The following is a 21,107-nucleotide window of genomic DNA, read 5'->3' as shown; positions in this document are numbered from 1 at the left end:
CTTTGAAATAAATTAAGCTAAAATTCTGTTTCTATGATTTCAGATTAACCAGCTAGAGAAGGCAAATCATACTTTAGAGAAGCAAATCCATGGCTTATTGCAGAGTAAAGATGATGTATCCCGCCAAGTGAAGAAATTAACAAATAAGAACCAGGAACTCTCCAAGGAACTTAATGAAATAGATCGATTAGCTGAGAAGCTTGAAAAAGATAAGGAATTAGCACTTACTGTTGCATGTAATGAAATAAAAATAGCCGAGGTGGGTTAGAATTTAGCAGCATTATGATATTTTGCTTGAGTTGATTTTTGCATGAATTTTTAATTACCTTAAAATTCAAAACAATGTTAATTTAGCAAAGAGCTATAACTTTTGTGCAAAAAAGATCCTGGAAATCATTGTTGTTAATTCATCCAGAAATTGAATGAATCTAAGCAGCCATTCTCAGTGGATCCTAGAATAAAACTGGCATTGTTATCAATCTTAAATCTTGATGTAAAATGTATTGTAATGTTGTTCGTAAAAGTTAACAAAGATAGAATCAATCCAACATTTTGATCTAAATGTTTATGTGAATTTTCAAATTATTAACAATTGAAGAGGAGATTTCTGCACCCTGTATCTGTGGCAACATGTATATCCAAGTGGGAAATTGAGTCAATTCTTTTCGTCCTGGACAAGTGTGTAAATTTTGGAAAGCTTCTCTCATCCATTCTTCCTGAAGTTTGTTTCTCAAATGCAGTAGCATTAACATGTTCAAAAAAAAATAAATGTACTTGGTGGCACCCTCCTTCAGAATTTGGGATCTGAAAAGACTAAGAATTTATCAAAGACAAACATTTGAACTCTTTTGTTCATTTTACTTCATTTGGCCCCTCAGCTACTCAATTAAATCATGGCTAATCGAACTCTATTTTCCTTTTTCACATCCCCTCATCTTTTACTAATCTTAAATCCTAAGATACAATTGGCCTGGTATCAATTTTTTTTTTAACCACTCTTTAACTACCTGTTTTCTGGATTTTTTTTTCCCCAATATCACTTCTGGGTCTAAAGCCTGGTCCAAAACTCAAACAACATCATTAGTTAATTTCCATGTCTTTTTTAAATGTTTAATCTCTAATTTAATGCTTGGAATACAGGTATCATTTTGTACTGTGCTCCTGGGCTAATATATCATTCCCAAGGTTTGGTTCCCAAAACTACATACATTATTCAGTTGTGGTTTAGCCACTGCTTTCTATAGCTATACACTGACAGTTACTACCTTGTGCTTTAGTCCTGCCTCTATTATCCTTCTTTTATTTATTTTCTGTACCTAATCATGAACTATCTTTTAATGATCAATGTACATGGACACCAAGTTTCTTTTGGATTGCCATCTCTTCCATTTTCACCATTTATTCTGTTCTATTTTAGGCCAAGCGGATGTCCTCAGATTTACTTGCATTTCCACTTTTTGTCCATTCTCTTAATCTATTGACATCTCTTTTGTAATTAGCTTTCTTTCCATATTCTTACTATGACTCTCACTTTTGTCATTGACAGACTTGGTTAAATGGCTGCTTGTCCCATCTATGACCCTTCAGAAAGATGATGAATAATCATGGCTCCAACTCATTCTTGTGGAATGTTGCCAGAAATATCTTGTTAATTTGAATGCCTACCTATTATCCCTCTGTTGTGCTATGGACAATAGTTTGCCTTCCATGCATAATTTAAACTTCTTAGCTAACATTCTGTTATGCAGAACTTTTAAAAATCTGTTCTGAAAGTTTACTATAAAGAACACTCATAGTGTTGTCTGTCTGTTACTTTAGTTACCTGCCCAAAAATCCTTTGGGTTTGCAAAGCAATTCTGATCCTTGCTGGCGATCCAATTTGTTGAAATTGAAAGTGTTCAGTTGCTCATCCTTGATTGTGGAGGAATGGATTGATGGACTACATTAGGTTACATGGTCTGTAATTCTGTTTTCTTTCACTGCTCTTAAAAATCCAAAGTTACACTGCTTTTTATCTTTCTAGTTTTGTTCTTGCTTGCCTTCTAATTTGGAATTTCCCCAGACTGAATAGTCCTTGTTTTGGAAATTTTCACTCTAAAGGGTAAGGAAATTGCCCCTTGGTGTAGGTAAATGGCAAAAGAATCAAAGGGAAGTTTAAGGGATGCAGGGCTTTGGGGAAGTAAGAGGAAACTGGGACTGATGGAATTGCTCTGCAGAGAGCTGGCATGGACCTGATTGGCTGATTAGCAGCTTCTTGTGTTATAATAGGTAAGTAATTCTGTGTGCCTGAGGGGGAAAAAACAACTTTCTGTGCATTGCAGGGCACATACCTGAACAATTGTAAACTTCTTAGCATTTCTGATGAGCTTTGTCTTTACCACCTTCCTAGGGGTACAGTTTTGAAACTTTGCTATTTATTACAGTTCATCCTTCAAACATGAGAGTACAAAATTTTGTCAAAACTACTACTGCTTTGAACATTGATTTACTATTTATGAGCTGCTTTAAGTGACAGGATCAAATACTCCATGTTAAACTCTGAATCTCAATGTATTTATGGAGTTAAAAATTTTTATTAGGTTTCAGAATAATTTTCAGCAACTAGAGGCATCACCTATTTTTTTTCTAGTGTACTTTGTCAAGTATGCAGGTCTCCAGTGAGCACCCATGTGGGTGGTAACTTTCTTTTGAGTTGGAATGGGGTTTGAATATTTCCTATGCTGATTGCAATTATTAGAACATTGTTCTTTAGGTGGATGTGCAGTTTGTTGGTAGCCAACAATTCATTAATTGTGTCTTCTTTAGTATGCATTTCTAGGTGCTAGGGATAACTATCACACTGTGCATGATGATGCAGAAGCTACAGAATGCAGCAGAAAAAACATTGGTACATGTAGCTGTATGGGTATACAAACTTGTTGAATAAGTACACCTGATTCACCACCTGTGCAGTGAAGGTGATAGAGATTAGTAATGGCTGGTATGCAAATCAACAGAAGAGGCATGCTGCAGAGAGTGCAAGGATGATTGCAATCATTACAAGAAATGGAGAGGAAAGACATAAAGGCAGAGGATAGGTGCTATAAGGTTCCAATCTGAAATTGATAATGACATTTCAGGTTTTGGAAGGATTTGATCAACTATACAAAATGAAAGATTATCTAGTAAATGTTGGTTGCAGAATGTGCAATAGATGAGATCCAGAGCTCACTACTTGAAAGGGATTACATGTTCTCAACAAGAAAGGAGGCCATTTGGGCCTGCTTAGTCTGTACCTGCTCAGTAAGTGCAATGCAACTGCTCTCACTCCCTTGTCATCTCCAATTTACGAGGCATATCCTTTTGCATACTTATCCAGCTCCCTTTTGAACATTAACTCTAGGCAGTGCATTCCAGACCCTAAACACTTGCTGTACTGTCACCAGAGCTGTTTCCTGAGTCAGTGTGGATTTTGTCTCTTTGGAGATGTAGTGGATGCACCAACTCCAATAAAAATGGAGGGTGTGCACCAGCCATTATACATAGCTTTTGGCAAGGTCAACAATGCCCTTGACTCCATCATTTGAGAAGAACTGTGAAATATCTGTGTTCAACTGCCCACAGTTGTTCAACTCCGTTGTATGTTTGCACCATTTATGGCATGCAAGTCATTATGTTAACCATTCACTAGTCTTCAACAGACCCATTTATAGTGAAGACTGGTGTCAAGCAAGGCTGAGTCATTGCCACAATACCTTCCTCAGTGGCATCTCACCTCCAATTAACTTCTGAGAGTGGAGCTAAACTTCAGAAATAAAGGGAGTATGTTCAATGTAAACAAGGTTCAGTGGTCAAGTTGCAGGATGCAGACAATGCTCAAATTTTGTGTACACACAAAGGTTGAGATTCAAGCCATCACTGATGCATATGAGAGAGCCGGCTGTGTACTCAACATCCCCAAGACAAAGGTCCCTGACCAACCTGCCTCTGCTGCACCACACTGCCCTCTCACAATGTTTCATGCTGAGACCCTGGAAATGTGTACCACCTGCCATATCTTGGGACCCACCTCTTGGTGAAGGCAGACATCAATGATGAAATCCACCATTGCCTTCGCTGAGAGGTGGGTTCCAAGATATGGTAAGAGGGGAAAAGGGCATTTGAAGTTTGACACAAAACTCATGATCTACTGGGTAGTTGTGGTCCCTACTCTCATATACACTTCAGAGGACTTGACTATTTACAGCAGACTCCTCAAGGCACTGGAAAATGCCACCATTATTGTCTCCACAAAATTAATTAGAAGGACAAAGGAACCAATGTGAGTGTCTTCTCCCTAGGTAGCACTGAGACCCTAGTTACACGGTCAGCTACATTGGGCAGACCATGTCATTAGCAGGCCCCACACGAATTTGAGGTTGTTCTTGAACCTTCCTTGAAGGAATGCAACATCTCCACTGATTCCTGCAAAGTTCTAGTCCATGCAGCTCAAAGTGGAGTCGGAGTATTTGGGATTATTTTTGAGAACCATGAAGCCATGCATCAGGAGCATGCAGACGCCCTGTGCAAGTGACAGGAGAAGGGGACTGACTCTCAAACTACCCACCCACCTGCCCTGTCAGCCATCTCCTGCCCGATCAGTGGAAGAGTCTGGTTCACGTATTGGCCATCTCAGCCATCAAGACCAGAGTACATGTAAGTCATCCTCGATCCTGAGAAGAAGAAGAATATGTGAAATAGCAGTGGAAAGAGACAAGTTCAAAGAAAAGATAATGGTGAAAGCTCTCACTGGAAGAGGCATGATTTCAGTAATTTGAGAATAAATTCTTGACTGATTTGTTAAGGGTCCTGATCCAAAATGTTGACCGCCTGCTTTTCTCCATGGATGCTGCCTGGCCTACTGAGTTCCTCCAGCATCATAGTGTTTTACATTAGATTTTGTAATGATCTTAGATTTCTGCTGCAATATATTATAAAACTATGCTGAACTCACAGAAAATTCACTGTTTTTGGCTTTAAGATAAAGAGGTTCAGGTAGTAGAGTGGCTGCCTCACAGCTCTCTCACTCAGGCTCAATCCTGACCTCTAATGCTTTCTGTGTGGAGTTGCACTTTCTCCCTGTAATCACATGGGTTTCCTCCAGGTGCTCTGCTTTTCTCCCGCATTCCAAAGGTGCAGGGTTTCAACCCGAAGTGTCGATAATTCCTTTCCCCCACAGATGCTGCTTGACCCACTGAGTTCCTCCAGCAGATGGTTTGTTACTCCACACTCATGTCCACTATTGTTACAAGCCCTGGGATTTCAGGAATACCATGCATGTTCTGCACAGAGGAGAAATAATTTGTATCAAACCAACAAGATTCCATGAAGTCCGACAGCAATGAAATTTTAAACTTTGCTTTACAATTGCACAGTATCACAGTCTGTAATAGTCTTCATGACTCTTAGCACAAATTGCCTTTCAGCCTTTATAGATTCTCAGTTACGTCCTCTTTGTGTGGCTGCTTATCTGCCTAATCCCCTCTAATAGCTTTGAGTGCCTTCCTCCTCCAAACAATCCAAGAGGAAAACCTTGTGCAAAGTTAAACAGTGGTGCAGTAAACCAGCACCACTGTTTAATTCGATTCCTAAAACACTGGTTGAAATTCGTGATCAATGTGAAAGGAAAACTCTTGGTTTTATTATTTCAAATGCTGCTATTGAGGGCATTCACCTCTTCATTCCACCCCTTATCCTCCTGCCAATGGTGCATTATTTGATGTGGCAGGGCTGAAAACAGAGAGGAGAGGTATTTCCTATTTCTTTCCGACCTAGAAGAAGGCTATTGCAGCCCATTGTGTCTATGCTAGCCCACAGAGCAAAGTTACTCCCCAATTATTTTCCTTGTAACCTATTGTCCTCAGGATCTACCTCACCTACACTCTTGGCCAATTAACCTACCAACCCACATGTCTTTGGAATGTGGGAGGAAACGAGTAACCGGGGGAGCCCACTGTTTACAGGAAAGACTTGGAAACTCCACATAGACTACACTAGAGCTCAAAACTGAACCTGGGTAGCTAAAGCTGTGAGGCTTCAGTTCTATGAGTTGTACCACAGTAGTGCGCGTAGATCTTTACCATACTGTATTTTTACTATGTCACTTTGTGTGACATCCAAAGTAGACAGAAGAGTCAGAATGAATTCATATGACTTTCAGTAGAAAGGAGAGATTTGGTCGTCATAACAAGCATTTAGCTGAACATACTGTCAGCCTCACTGACTTCCTGCTCTTAGCCTCTGACAGTTCCAAGGTTTTCCCTCCCAGAAATTGAGAAGCTGGAGTAGGGGTGTTGGATTTTGTGGCCAATATCACCTTTGTATTGTAGTCTTCAAGATGAAGGAAAGGAGTAAGAATACTCATTATTTGCCAGTTTGCTGAGATCCAATGAACACAGATGTCAGCATTCACACCATAATGGAGGTGATGACAAGTGCATAAACAAGCAATTGCACGTGATGTGAGGCCTTTGGTGCATTCTTGAATGTCAGGCTGTGTCTGAAGTTGCACTTTTAGATCAAAGCTGTGCATAAAGGTAACCTCCTGGATATTAATGGTGAACTCTTGAAGCTTTTCTTTTGTCTGACTACTTGTAGCTAAGAATAGTAGGTGGGGGGTGAGGTGCAGAATGTGGACATAACACTCACTACCAAGTTCAACTTCATTGACTGTACCTTAGCACTTCTCTTGGCTAACCCAGCACCCTTATCGCACTAAAAGGTTAATGTACAAATTTAGTTCAGGGTAAGCTTCAGCAAGTTTGGTATTTCTGTCCTGCACTTGAGAGAAGTTTCAAAATTGATCAGGCTGCTTGACAGAGGAAAATTATTTATTTTGTTGATGCTTAGTGCTTCATTTAAATTCTGCTGGACCATGTCATTTGCTGCCAAAATAGGAAATTCCCATTCTCAGGTGGGAATGTTGATGGGGACTTATCCAGAACATTTATATTGCGTTGAGTTGGGGGCATAAGTCTTACTCGCCCCACTTGCAATAAGTTGCTGGAAAGGAAAATGTGGGCTTTTTCTTTTCACCTTAATGGTCTCTCTTGATCAATTAGTTTTGATTTGACATGGAATTTTGTACTGTTTGAGGAACTCCTCATTGTTATAAAGTATTTTCTAGTCTTTTCGGAAACAATATGATAAAGTAATATTTAAGTTACCCCATCTTCTTCTTACTATTACGCCTATGTCCGGGAACAAAAGGATATCCACACACTTCTCTAAATATGACTCTATTGTGTCTATAAAATCAGATGGTAGGAATAAAACAAAAATAGGGTGAGGAGGGGAAAATTACAAATGCACTGAAGTCAAATAAGGTGGAGTAGTCAGTTTATTTCCAAGATGGAACCTAAATTTATAGAACATAGTGCAGCTGCAAATAACCCAGTTGGAGCTCTGTTTTGTAAAGTAATGCACTTTTATGTGGACAAATATACCTTAAAAGGTAATGAATGGTGACATAATTATATTTACATCATAATGCCGCTTGCATGCATCATAAGATGAGTAACAGTCTGTATATATTGGATGGTATTTAGCTTTTGGTATATCTAACCTGCATTAAGATGCAGGCATCACTTACTTGAAATACATGGAACAAATGTGACCATTTTACATCAAATTTTAGATGGTACTGTATTGTTGAAGTATAATAATTGAATATCTTTGTAATAGATTGAAATTGAAAAGCAAGAGAGGGACATTGTTGTGTTGGAGCAAGCCATCGTAAAACTCAGATCAGTAAGTGCTGCTATGTAATTTTGCAGACTCAAAATTGAAGCTGATTTAGTATGATTATTTTTAATAATAATAACCAACAATGTTATACTGAACTAAAATTTCAATCTATCTAAGCTTGCTCAATGCTTTAATTAGACTATATTTCCACGCTATGGTTTCTCTCAGGAAAGAAGCTGTCTGTCAAAAAGAATGACCGTATCAGACAAAGAATAGAGCCAAGTTTTCATATTAATCAGTCGGACATTGCAAGTTTTATGCAACCAGTCTGCCTTGAGTTTAGTGGGTTGGAATTGGGCTGGGGCTTTAAATCAATAAAAAAATTCAAATGTCAGTTGAGGAATAGTGGCAACTTCTTGGTATTTGGCATGTATATTAAGTGCCTACTGTTTAAAGTTTTCCTCCCCTTCTCCAGGATACGGCAAAATCCAAGCAGCAACTTGAGGAAATTAGAGCAGAATTACAGGCGAAGACTGAAGGGAGCAATGGGGCGTTAACTCAGTTTGAGAATTGTCAACAAAATAAAGCTGAGAAAGCTTTTGATAAAGGTTGGCTGTTATTTGGAAAGATTGATATAAATGTATAAAATTATCAACTTTAAGCAACAAAATAATGTAAGTTTTGAAGTGTTAAATTACATTGAATCTCTAGACGTTGAGCTTCCCAGCTTGCCTTAATTGTTAATTAGAGTTCTTAATGTAATGTGAAGATCTACAGATAAGAAATTCTGTTGTCTAATCCCTGATCTGTGCTGAACTAATCATTTTCAGCCAGCGTAATGATAAGACTTCAGAGTGCTGGAGAAAGATAAATGTTCTCTAAAGTTGACATTCCTGATTGAAATCCTCTTGCTGGATAAGATATTCAGATGGTCATTCGGTGACAGCATAATCAGGCTTAATTTTGAATCTTCATTGTCAAACAGACTGCCACTCATTGTTGAGCTCATAGGAGACTGAACCATTTGGCAAGGGCTGTTGATGGTCTTAAAATCATGTTAATGAGTTGGTGCTTTCAGTAGGTGGAGAGAGAGAAATAAACTACAAATAAGATAAAAGTTATTTTCTAAAATGCTTGCAAGTGTACTGATGGTCAAAACATGGATTGTGCAAGTAGAAGCATCTTAATTATTTGTATTATTTCAATTGTGGCTTGCTTGTTACCACTCTTGCCTCTTGAGACATGCACAGAAATCTGTGCTAACAATGGGGTATTAAGGGTGTGTGGTGTTGCTCAACACTCTTGTCAAGCAACACACATAACTTGTTCTTACCCTGAGCAACTTCTCTTTTGATTCCTCTCACTTTCTACAAATCAAAGCTGCAGCCACAGGCACTTGCATGGGCCCCACCTTTGCCTGCCTTTTTGTTGGCTGTGTGGAGCAGTCTTTGTTCCAAGCCTACTCTGGCACCACACTGCCAACTGTTTTTCCGGTGCATCGATGACTGAATTGGAGCTGCCTTCTGCACCCATGTGGAGCTCATCAATTTCATTAACTTTGCTACTGACTTCCACACTGCCCACAAATTCACTTGGACTATTTCTGACACTTCTTCCCTTTCTTGATCTCTGTCTCCATCTCAGGAGATAAACTATCCACTGACATTTACTACACACCCCCTGACACCCACAGCTACCTAGACTACACCTCCTCCCACCCTATCTCTTGTAAGGATGCCTTTCTCTTAATTCTCTATCTCCGCCACATCTGCTCTCAAGGTGAGGCCTTCCATTCCAGGACATCTGAAATGCCCTCCCGTTTTAGAAATGTGACTTCTCTTCTACTGTGGTTGATGGAGCCCTCACATGCATCTCCATTTTCCACACTTCTGCCCTCACCCCACCTCCCCCCAGACAGAACAGGGATAAAGCTCCCTCAGTTCTTACCTTTCATTCCACCAGCCTCTACATCCAGCACATCATTCTTCAATGGTTCTGCTAGCTACAGCATGATCCCTCCACCAGTCACATCATCCCCTCCCCACCCCTTCCTGATTTCCACAGGGACCACTGTCACTGTGACTCTGTGATTAGCTCATCTCTCACCACCCTTCCCTCCCCCTCCCCAAGTACTTTCCCCTGCAACTGTAGAAGCTGCAGCACCTGTCCTTACACCTCCTCCCTCACCTTCATCCAGAGACCTAAACATCCCTTCACATGCACATCCTCTAACTTTGTCTATTGCATTCAGCACTCTCGATGTGGCCTTCTCTACATTGCTGACCCCAAGTGCAGACTAGGCGACTGCTTTGCCGAGCACCTGTGCTCTGTCCGCAATGGCCATCTGGAGCTCCCAGTTGCAAATGACTTTAATTCCCCTTCTCATTCCCACACCACCTTTTCTGTCCTCAGCCTCCCCCACTTCTAGAGTGAGGCTCAAGGCAAACTAGAAGAACACCACCTCATTCTGCCTGGGTGGTCTACGACCAACAGCATGAACATTAAAATCTCCAATTTCAGGTAGCCTGCTCCCCCTCTGTCCCTTTCTCTCTTCTTCTGGTATACCCAGGTCCTCTCATACACCCCCTTCTCTACAAATCCCCACCACCCTAGCCCCCTATCAACCCAGTTTCTTTCCCCTCCCCCACTCACTCCATCTTTCCATCAACCACCCACTGCTCTCACTGGGTCCCCTATTCCCTACTGTTCCCATCTGCCCACCTTCCCTCCCTTATCTAGTTCTATTGATCACCTTCCTTTCTTATCAGATTCCATTTTTGCAGTCCTATATTGTCACCAATGGTCACCTCCCAGCCACTTTTGCTCTCTTCACTCTTCCCTTTCCCAGTTGACTCCATCTGCCAATCACCCTGCCCTCACCTGGATCCACCTATCGCCTGCTAGCTGTTTCCCCACCCTCCCCCTCACCTCTTTATACTGGTTATTCTCCTCACCTCTTTCAGTCCATCTGAAGGGTCTTGACCTGAAACATCAACTGTCCATTTCCCTCCACAGGTGCTGCCTGACCCCCTGAGTTCCTTGTTTTTTGCTCCAGCTTTCAGTATCCGCAGTCTCTTGTGCCTTCAAAAATAATATTTTGTTCACTTTCTGGATTTCTTGCTATACCTGCAAACCATCTTTTTGCAGATCACAGCAAGCAGATTCCTTGGCAGCTCAGAGCTCTGCAAGCTTTCACCACTTAGATAGCATTCATCTTTTTTTTTCCTGCCATTTTACACCATTTCTCAGACCTTTTCCCACTTACTTAACCTATCTATATCCCTTTGTAATCTCTTTATGTGCTCTTCCTTTCAACTTGCTTTCCTTGTGTTATCATCATATATAGCAACTAAAGCCCCCATCCAAGTTATTTATACAAATTGTTAATAGTGTTTGTGGCCCAAGCACTGATCTATATTGCCAACCATAATAAGATTCATTCATGCCTATTCAGGAATAAATTAATATTTTCAATAATTAAATATGTATTATTTACTCTTCTGTGGGCATGCTTTTACAGTTTGGAAAATAATTCTCACACTTTAGAAGAATTATCATCAAATGAGAAAATAATCAGGTTATTTGGACTTGGTGATCTTTATCACACTGACCTTTGAACCCTGGGATATAGATTTTTGAGTCCAGGCCAAATGGATGGAATAAAAGTAATTTCTCACTGACTAATTAAATGGTTTTGTGCAAACTGAGCTTGACCAATTTCAGTTCATTTTCTACAGTATAAACATGCTCAAAGCTTGGCCATCAAATTACCAATATTGTAGAAAGATGGAGAGAAAAACAAAAAGATGATTGGTACCAGAATTTAAAAACAAAACTGTGCTAAATGGAATACTTTGCTGAGTTTAGAGTTATGACATGTTGCCTGGCATAGTATTCTGCCAGCCTAAACATGTAGTGCCAAATTGGATTGTCTAACCTGAAAGTAGTTGGAGTACCATTTCTCAATGCATGACACTGTAATAATTAATTGGAAAGCCAGTAACAGTGTTCTTATTCTATTTTTCTGCTGTTTTCCAGATTTTGATTTTTTTCGAGAATCTGAAGATACAGAAGCTCAGCTGCGCACATATGAGCAAAATAAATCTCCTTTTCTGTTAGATGCATTTGTGAAGAATATAGCACAGGAAAGAGATTTTTATAAATCTGAGGCAGAATACTTGTTGAAAATGTTAAGAAGCAAACCTTCAGGCCAAGGCAATTCATCCAGAGGACGTAGTCCACTGCGTTCGTCTCCTGTGAAGGTATTTTGTTTGTATGTTTGTATCTCTTTGAAAATACATATCTCAACCAAAGATGTGAATTCAATTCTCTGGGCTGTATGTCACTGTCATTTCCTTGCTACTGCTCAGTTTTTTGCTGGTTACTAAAGAACAAAGAGGTGAGATGCCCCTGGAGGCTGAGATCAAATAGACTCAAACTCTTTTCTTTATAATTGAGAGAATCTTGAGGCCTAACAAGAAGTGGTGGTAGTAGGGGAGAGCAATTATACTGTAATATTTTCACATGGGCAAGTTAGGAGATGTGGATTTATAATGTCAAAATTGACAAGAAGTATGTGGAAATTGTCAATCTAATGTGATGTATGGTAAGTCAGAGAATATGGCCATTCCCACCTCCTCTGCTCCTCTTCCAGGGAAAGGGACCATCAGTGGTTGAAGACTGCATTTGTGGCAATGTTTGCTTCATTTTTCCTATCTCACTCACTCTTGTTACTTTCCAACCATTTGCACCCATGGCATTCTTTACCCCTTCACTTTCTCACCATCCATTTCGATTCCCTTGCAACACTTGCCACACTACTCCCTGTAAATTTTTGCTATTTGAAATTACTATGGAAGACACCAAACAAGTGCGGACTAGTATCAGCAGCTCGAAGAAATTAAAAGCAGCTAACGTGTAAGTAGTTGGTCCCTTTAAGTAGTGAAGCTGGGGTTTCCTTATTGTTGCATGATGAGCATAGTGAGGATGAGGGTGTATATGGGCCTGAAACAAAATATCAACACAGACATTCAATTGCCTGTGATCTTACTGCTCTGCATATGTCTGGTGGACCTCAGGTGTTAATACTTTAATATTAACATGGCATTTTGTGACAGAACTGTGCATGCATACATTGGATGTTGTTCTGTTCCCCAAATAGGTCCAAAGTGTGCAAATGTTGAACAGTCCCAATGTTTTTGCAGTGTTTAACTGGGAAAATCTGCATCTTATTATGAAGTATTCTGACAACATACATACTGTGTAAAGGCCAAAGAAGGAGGTGGATGAGATGACCTGGGAACCATCCCAATCGCCATGGTACCTGTGTTCATGCCTTCAGATGATAATCAGAGGAGGTGACATATAGATGAGATCAAAGGACTACAGCTAGGATGAGAAAAGGAGCTTTGTTTTTCTGTTTGCAACTGTGTAGATAAGATTACATTCATACAAGAATTGTCTCGTTGTTGGCTAACAACAGATGACCATTAGGAGAGCATATATAGTCAACTGCATTCATGACTACAGTGTGAATGGAGGAAAATGGTGATGGATAGTGCACTAAAGGCTCAATCACAGAGGGTGTCATGTGTCTTTAATAAGGGCTATTTTAGTCATCTCACAGGCATAGAAAACAGCATTTATATGCAACAAAATTGGTGCAGATTTGGAAGGCAACAGCTCATTCAAGAATGGGTTAGGAACTGGGGTCATGGCGCTCAACATTTTTGAGAAGAGAGAAAATCTGAACAATTAGAAGGTGATGATACCTGAGGCAAGGGAATAATTAACAATATCAGTCAGCGTCGGAGTCAGGGATAGCAATTGTGTGGTCAGCAGTTCAGTGGTAATAGGGTCATTAGAGCAGTAAGTAGGTTTTGTGGATAATATAAACTCAGAGAGTGCGTGAGGGAGATGAGAGATTTGGAGTTTGGGGCAAGGGAAAGGAGGAATTCAGCAGAAGCAGTTTGAATAAATGGTCTAAATCTTAGTGTTCTGGGCCATGAGCTCTGTGTTCCAGCTGGAGCTGAGGGTGGCAGATACGGAGGGAAGTTCAATCAGAATGCTGGTTATGGAGGTTTTCTTAGTGTTTCAGTATGGTCCTGGAGTACATAACAGTTCTGGCAGAGGAAGCTAGGACCAAGTGGCATGTGATGCAATCAAACCTAATGATAACTGTCTAAAACTACAATATTGTGGAGCAATGTCCCACAAGAGCGACTTCTGAGTAATAGACAAATATCATGCCGTTGTAGTGACTCACTGCACTGGCATCGAATTGGCTCCCGACATTGCGAACGTTGCCGGAGGCCCCGATCCAAGATGGCGTGGGGCCCTCCTTCTCCATTGCCGAAGAAAGCCCGCGCGCGGGAAGGTCAGGTGACCCGCGTGTGACATCAGCGTGGGAACTGTAGCGCGGGGAGTTTTCGGATATTTAAGGCACACTGCGCCCCGTCGTTCATTTGACTTCTGATTTCAAACCAGCGACTCTATGTCTTCATTTCGTAGTGTGTAGCTAGCCGCTACACCGTCAAATTTATCCAAGCTATCCAATGTTACATAAATCATTTGCATTAATATATGTGTAATCTGTAAGTGACAAAACAAAGTACTAATCAGCACAATATTTAAGTTACCAAACTGGCTACAAGAGCTTTAAGCATCCTGTTCAGAATGCTTTCTTTTCACAGCCTTTTTGCTTTCATCAGCTGAATTTTCTCTTTCCCCTAATGTATAGCCAACAGTCTTTTGAGATGAAATCACTGGAACATTTTTTTGAAACAGTCGGTCAAACACAATCTTTGCTATATAGTTGAAGGAAAATGCATTCCATTAATTGTACTATTATAGTTAAAGGTTAAATTGAAAACTGACTTTGTATATTCGTAAATTTGATCAAGATTTGTAGAAGGTCAAGGTCAAACTGGTGCTCGTCCACTTGCTGTTTTCTCAGACATCTGAACTGGATTCCCAGTGCTCTGTCAATGGTCTATAATTGTTCTTGTATGGTTGAACAGTGGTCCACAATGTTGTGAGAACCCATGATTGAACACCAAGCGATCCAGGTTCCAGGAACTGTCCCAATGTTCTTCAGCTCTAATGTGTACTGATGCTCACTTCCCCCCCCACAACACTCCGTACTAAGAATGTAGTACAGTTTGATATTGATACTCTCATGTTCCATATCTGCCCTCAAAGTTAATGGATGAGCATTCCTGAAAGCATTGCATGGAATTATGTATCTGTTCTTATAACACTTATGAATCAATTCAAGGGAGATCTTTTGGTAATATAAATGTAGGGCTTTTTATTACATTTTCTTTAGTATTGCACACTTGCGCTTAGCTCTTGTAACATCTCATCCATTATGATTTCCAACATACTTTTCTAGCTCATTAATGTCTTTTGTTGTTTACACGAGTGATTATCACCAGTTTCTTCTTTCAGTTGAGTTGAAGTGTGCTGTTTGCTTTCAGTTTCATTAGCCTACTAATGCATGTGTATAATGTTTGCAAAAATGGTGGGATTGAATGATTTATGGAAGTGAAACTTAAATGGATGGATGAAAGCAATGGAAAACTGTTTAAATAGGGTGATTCCAATTCCAAAAATTTTGAAGGTTCTTAAAAGGTGTGGTCAAAATTGATTCTCTTCATATATTTACACACTAAATTGAATGTGGAAAAAGCAAGCATTTATGTAGAAATATCTAAGAAGAAGGTGGTGTTTACATATTAGGTATTTATGATTGGTTCATTTTGGTGTCCTTTTTATAACTAGGGAGGGAGTTATGAGTCTGAGCTCATATGCGTAATTAAAGAGCGTGATGATCTTCAAGCCATGGTAAACAAATATGAAAGGCACTTGGCAGAAGTCCAGGCAAATGTCAAAGTTTTAACTGCAGAAAGAGACCAAAGCAAACTCCTCTATGAGCAGGTAAGCAAAGGCATTCATTGTGTATTTAATTGTTTTCTATGTATAATGTTGATATTTTTAAAGTGGTTTAAAGGATATATAAAATGTATATATTTCATATGCAGGAGTTAATTGCATTTTTCTGTTCAGTAGTTTGTCTTCCTTGGATATGGTTCCACAGGAAAAGATCATCCTCTGATGCCTCAGCCAAACTATTGTTACTTTCTATGTGTGAAAGGAGGGAACAAACAATGCTTTTGGGATGTTGCTTTTCAAATTTGTAGAAATGTTGTTGATGCATCAGTTCTCATTGCATTTTCTGTCCATTCGATGCAAATATCTGTGTTAATTTGTGCTATTTTTGTTACTCCTGTAGCTTGCAACGTATTTGTATTTTTGAAAGATTTGGGATTTGCTGCTTTACTAATAAAAAAATGTTTGTAGATGATCGGCCAATCCAGTTCCAAGTAGAAGAATTACTCTGTTTGATTGCTGCGAGTGAGCACTACCTAAAATCTTAATGGAAAAGTCCACTTCCTAGTTATTTTAAATTATTAATTGAACTACTGTACTTTGAATCACAGTATGAATTTATTTTTCTTTGCATTACCATTTCTCAATTTGCAACGCACTACCTGAGAAGCTGGTGGAGGCAGGTACTCTCACAATATTTAAGAAGCATCTGGATGAGCAGTTTAATTGCTAACGCATATTAGGCTAAGTGTTCATAAATGGGATTAGTGTAGATAGGTACTTATGGTTGGCATAGACACAGTGGGCTAATGGGCCTGTTTTGTGCAGTTTGGCTCCATGACAATGATACTATTTTATTCTCAGTAGCAGATTTGAATTTTCCCCATTTAGCATGGGTTTGCCAATTTTCATTATGCACAGGAAGTAGTAAGCCTTGGACATAGCAAAGACATCCTAATCTGTGGTTGTAACAATAAAGTGGTGTTAGAGGGTGAAAAAGGTTATAACAATGAAGTGGTGTTAGGGGGATAAAAGTACTACTTGGATGTTGTTAGCTATATCCAAGTTGTTAACCCAATATCAAGGGGCATTGTCAACCATGATCAAGGCTCTGTTGTTCCAGTTATTCCTTGCACAATATCATTCAATTCAATGAGTGAAACAAGGCGATATAATCTGGAAGTACAGCACTGTCATTAGGCATTTTTGTTAGTTTGCCACACTAAAGGATAATTGGCCTTTGATGTACCCTTTCAGGGCCATTGTGCTCTCTGAGTGGTAGATCAAGAGAAGCTTAAACATACAATCATCATCAACAATACCTCAAGGAGAAGAGAAAGGCTTTTTTCTCATGTCTCGTGGTGAATGTGAGTGAGCACATTCTCTCCCAAAACAGCTGGATCTTATCCATGCTAAACACTTGTTAGGTGACAGACCACTATCCTCGATGATTAGCTTTAGCTCTTTGAGAAGTATCTCCATTTGTTGCCTTCTCTGCAAGAGCCATGGCTGGCCTTCAATGCATCAGCGCTTTCAGCTCTTTCATGTCTTGGGTGACTCACTGCTCTGCTTTTCCCTCCTATATATTGGGCTTCCCCTTTTCCCTTCTGCCTGCTTTTCTCCCCTATATATTGGGCTTCCTTTTTTCCTATCTTCAGTCCTGAAGAAGGGTCCTGATCTGAAACATTGTCTACTTTTCTCCACGGATGCTGCCTGGCCTGCTGAGTTCCCCCAGCATCATCATTTTTTTTCATTGACAAAGATTTAATTGTCAGTGAGAACTGTCTGATGCATCTCTTGTGGAATGAGAAGCCATCTGTGATCATCATTTTGCATAAACATGGCAGCATTGAAATGGGCCTCTTCATTTCATCAGGAAACCTGAATTATTCGCTGCACCAAAATTACAGTCATTTTGCAAATTTTGATAAATGTCTTTTATCCCCTGTTGAAATAAAGAGACCCATTTCAATGCTGCCATGCTTATGCAAGATGATATCATAGAAGGCTTCTGATGGGTCAAGATTTTTAAGATAGAATATTAAGATTCTTTTGGAAACAAGATAAAAAAAAGTTTATTGTCTATAATGCACACCTCCAGTAAATGAATGCTGTACCTCAGACATCCTCTAATAAAGGAATTACTGAAACTGAAGGCATCGTCCCTGCAAATCAGATGTTTGGACTTGTATTGGTGTAGACAATGTAACTAAGGCATATTTAATTTTCCCTGTACCTTTACAAATACCACTGTCTGCTGGCTGTTTTAAGGAAACAACACTTATTTCCTTCATATCATTTGTATCATATGGCGAAGGTAATTAAAAATTTGAAAGAATTATTTCTTTCAAAGTGCAATTTAAATATTTGTCACCATCTGAATTGCATTGGATTGCTTAGGCTCAAGAAGAGCTCACTAGGCTGCGAAGGGATGCAGTGAAGTCACCAAGATCTCAGAAAAACAGTCTGACAGCACAAGATATTCTGCGACGTTTGGAGTGTGAACGTGATGAAGCTGTTGCAGACTTGAGGAGAATGACCACAGAACGAGACAGTCTCAGAGAACGATTAAAGGTGACGAAAAGTACAATTTAAACCTAAAAGTTATGTAGGCACGGAAACATGTTATTATATAAACATTAAATAATTACTTATGTATCACTTTAACAGATTCATAAAGCTAGAGACAGTAGTTTATTGAAATAGTTTATTTTTTGTCATCGAATATTAACCTTAAAAACCCATACAGAGAAATTTATTTCAGGCTTGGAGCTAGCACTCGTATACATAGGGTTTGCTGAGGAGCCATGTAAATGCTTCTTCATGTATGTTCATGATACCTGATTTTGATGGCAGGTAAAAATTGTCTAACTGAGTTAGATCATTACACTACTTATACCAATTTCATTATGGTTTGCTTCCTGTCGGATGCAACACTGACACTTTATGACCAAACCCTTGTCCATTAATCTCCAAACACACCAACCCCATCACTGAGTAATGGCTTTTACTTTGGCACAGATGATGCATTATATTTCTGGACAGAAGAGTGCAGAAGGGACAGAAGAGTAGGCTCTGCTCCTATGACTTGGTTGCTTCGCTGAAATATTTTTGAAATTCACCTATTAATTTTATGAGAAATTATAACTGGAATTTTAAATTATAGGCTTATGATTTAACTCCAGATGCCTTCCACAATAATGACTCCAATAAGCAAATAAAAATCTTATTCACCAGCCTTTTAATAAAGTTTGATAATTTTGGGTAAGTAAACTATCATTGCAGTTTATGTCGCTTTTAAATTATAGTCATGGATTTTTGATGAATAATTGTTTTCTGTAATTGCTTCATTTCACGTTGGTGTGGGCTAGAGTTACATATAGACCAGGATGGGTAAAAATAACTGGTTTCCCTACTAAAAGTTGTGAGGAAACATGAAATAAAAACAGAAAATAGTGGAAAAACTCAGCATGTCAGACAGCATCTGTGGAAAGAGATATAGTTAATGTTTCTGGTGGAAGGAACTTGTTGTGTTTCTATAACAATCTGATAGCTATTTTGTCACTGATACTACCTTTTTTTTTATTGGACAATTGATCTGGAGTCATATAGCATGGAAACAGACCCTTTGGCCCAACTCGTCTATGTCAACCAAGTTGTCTACCCGAGCTAGACCCATTTCCCTGTGTTTGGCCCATATCCCTCTATACTTTTCCTATCCATGTACCTGTCCAAATGTCTCTTACACATAATTGTACCCACCTCTTCCACTTCCTCTGACAGTTCATCCCATATACCCACCACCCTCTGTTTGAAAAACTTGCCCCTCAGGTCCCCTTTAAATCTTTCCCCTCTTCACGTTAAAACTAGTTTTAGACTCTACTACCCTGGGAAAAAGACTGTGACCATTCACTTTATCTATGCCCCTCATGATTTTATATACCTCTAAAAGGTCACCCCTCAGCCTTCCATGCTCCAGGTAAAAAAAAAGGCTTACAGCCTATCCAGGCTCTTTAAATCTATGATGTAAACACATTGAAAATTCTATTTGATTCATATTTAGATATGGGAATGAAGATATACAAGTATGTTGCAAGATTGATATGGTTTGAAATTACAAGGCTCGATGAATTTCAGAATCCCAAGTCACTGGCTGTTATATAGCAGGCGAACATTCTACATGTACTGTTCTGTTAGAAAGAGTTGATTTGGCAGCAGTTGCAGGTTATAAGTATCCTCACTGGTAACTTATATGATATATGAATCTATTACGTTTGCCCTTATTATTCCCTGCCCTTTATGGAAAAAATGCTGTTCTCAACTCCACCATGTAACACACATCGTACAGGAAATTTATGAGAAAAACCTCCCTCCTATCACTTGACTGAATAACACATAAATACGGTACATTATTAATATGTTGTACCTCCAGTCTGAGCTTTCACCTTGTTAATGATTTAATGTCATAATAATATAGTTTAATTATCTGAATCAAATTCCCTTTTGCCTTAAACTTATTGCAGATGGTAGGTGATGAATGCTTAACAGTGGCATTAATATGGGTAAAATAAATGAGATAACGTCTCTGGTGAGGCAGCTGCAATCTTCAGTTGAGGACATTAAAATTTGTCTGGTATTATCTGGGTGTATAAGAAGCCATGATTGTGTGCAGATTGAAAGGTGTCCTGCCATAGTTGCATTGCAGAAATATATCAAAGGTGAATTTGCATTAAGGTTTTGAATAAATTCTTAATTTTCATACATTGAACAGAAAAATATCAGATCTAATTTATCAGTACTTATCGGTCTCAATATTACATTAGATTTCCCAGGAGACTGCAATTAATGAGAGAGCACATCTGGAGCAAAGAATAGAAGACCTGAAGGCTTCCTTGCATACAGTAATGTTGATTTTTTTTTAAGATCAGATACTGCAATTAGAAATTTTATACCAATATAGTATTGTGAAGTTAAAATGATTGTTATATTCCTTGGACTGTGGTTCAGGTATACAAATGAGAGTAACCATGTAATGTATACTGCTACCACAACAGAAATACAATGGAGTTTCTGAGTAAATATAAAAAGAAAAAAATAGTGATTATAAACTGATTTGTGCAATAGAACTTCAGACCCTTTATCGATCTCATCTTACTTGGTGTAGGTCAATCGTTTTAGTGGGAGAGTGTAACAAGATCTATCTTCATGAAATATAGTTTCTTAGTAAATTGATGTAACATTGTGTTTGCTCACTTGTATTCTGTTGCCTACACCTACTTTAAGCACCTTTGCTGTACTGTCAGTCAGTCTTACTGTAGACCTAATTCTTCTCAGTTGGAAAATGAAAGATTGGAACATCGATCAAGACTGACTTGTCTAAAAGATAGTGTAACCTCCCTGGAGGAAGAAGTCAAAATATTGGCTAGAAAGTCATCTGACACTGAAGATGAGCTGTGCAGACAGAGAGCAGAAAACAACCAGATCAGGTGAAATTGTCTTCATTGGAAAACTAC

At 39.1% G+C, this 21,107-nt stretch overlaps 1 protein-coding gene across 2 annotated transcripts in view; it reads left to right on the top strand.

The window, feature by feature from the left end:
* The window catches only part of tsga10 (testis specific, 10), a 69,808-nt gene that overhangs the window by 15,654 nt on the left and 33,047 nt on the right, over window positions 1-21,107 (top strand). The window contains exons 3-11 of one of the 2 annotated variants that reach the window (XM_052026355.1): window positions 44-259; window positions 1,819-1,956; window positions 7,702-7,767; window positions 8,180-8,312; window positions 11,743-11,966; window positions 15,487-15,642; window positions 17,995-18,168; window positions 20,418-20,495; window positions 20,929-21,080. In XM_052026355.1, the coding sequence (XP_051882315.1) occupies window positions 1,954-1,956; window positions 7,702-7,767; window positions 8,180-8,312; window positions 11,743-11,966; window positions 15,487-15,642; window positions 17,995-18,168; window positions 20,418-20,495; window positions 20,929-21,080 (986 nt within the window). In that variant the 5' untranslated portion in view covers window positions 44-259; window positions 1,819-1,953. The remainder of the gene's footprint in view (window positions 1-43; window positions 260-1,818; window positions 1,957-7,701; window positions 7,768-8,179; window positions 8,313-11,742; window positions 11,967-15,486; window positions 15,643-17,994; window positions 18,169-20,417; window positions 20,496-20,928; window positions 21,081-21,107) is intronic. The other variant, XM_052026356.1, reaches the window with a different exon arrangement.

This window comes from Pristis pectinata, chromosome 11 (genome assembly GCF_009764475.1).
Source record: "Pristis pectinata isolate sPriPec2 chromosome 11, sPriPec2.1.pri, whole genome shotgun sequence".
In the NCBI taxonomy this organism is placed as follows: Eukaryota; Metazoa; Chordata; class Chondrichthyes; order Rhinopristiformes; family Pristidae; genus Pristis; species Pristis pectinata.
The sequence above is the reverse complement of the archived record's forward strand: the minus strand, read 5'-3'. Positions and strand labels throughout refer to the sequence as shown.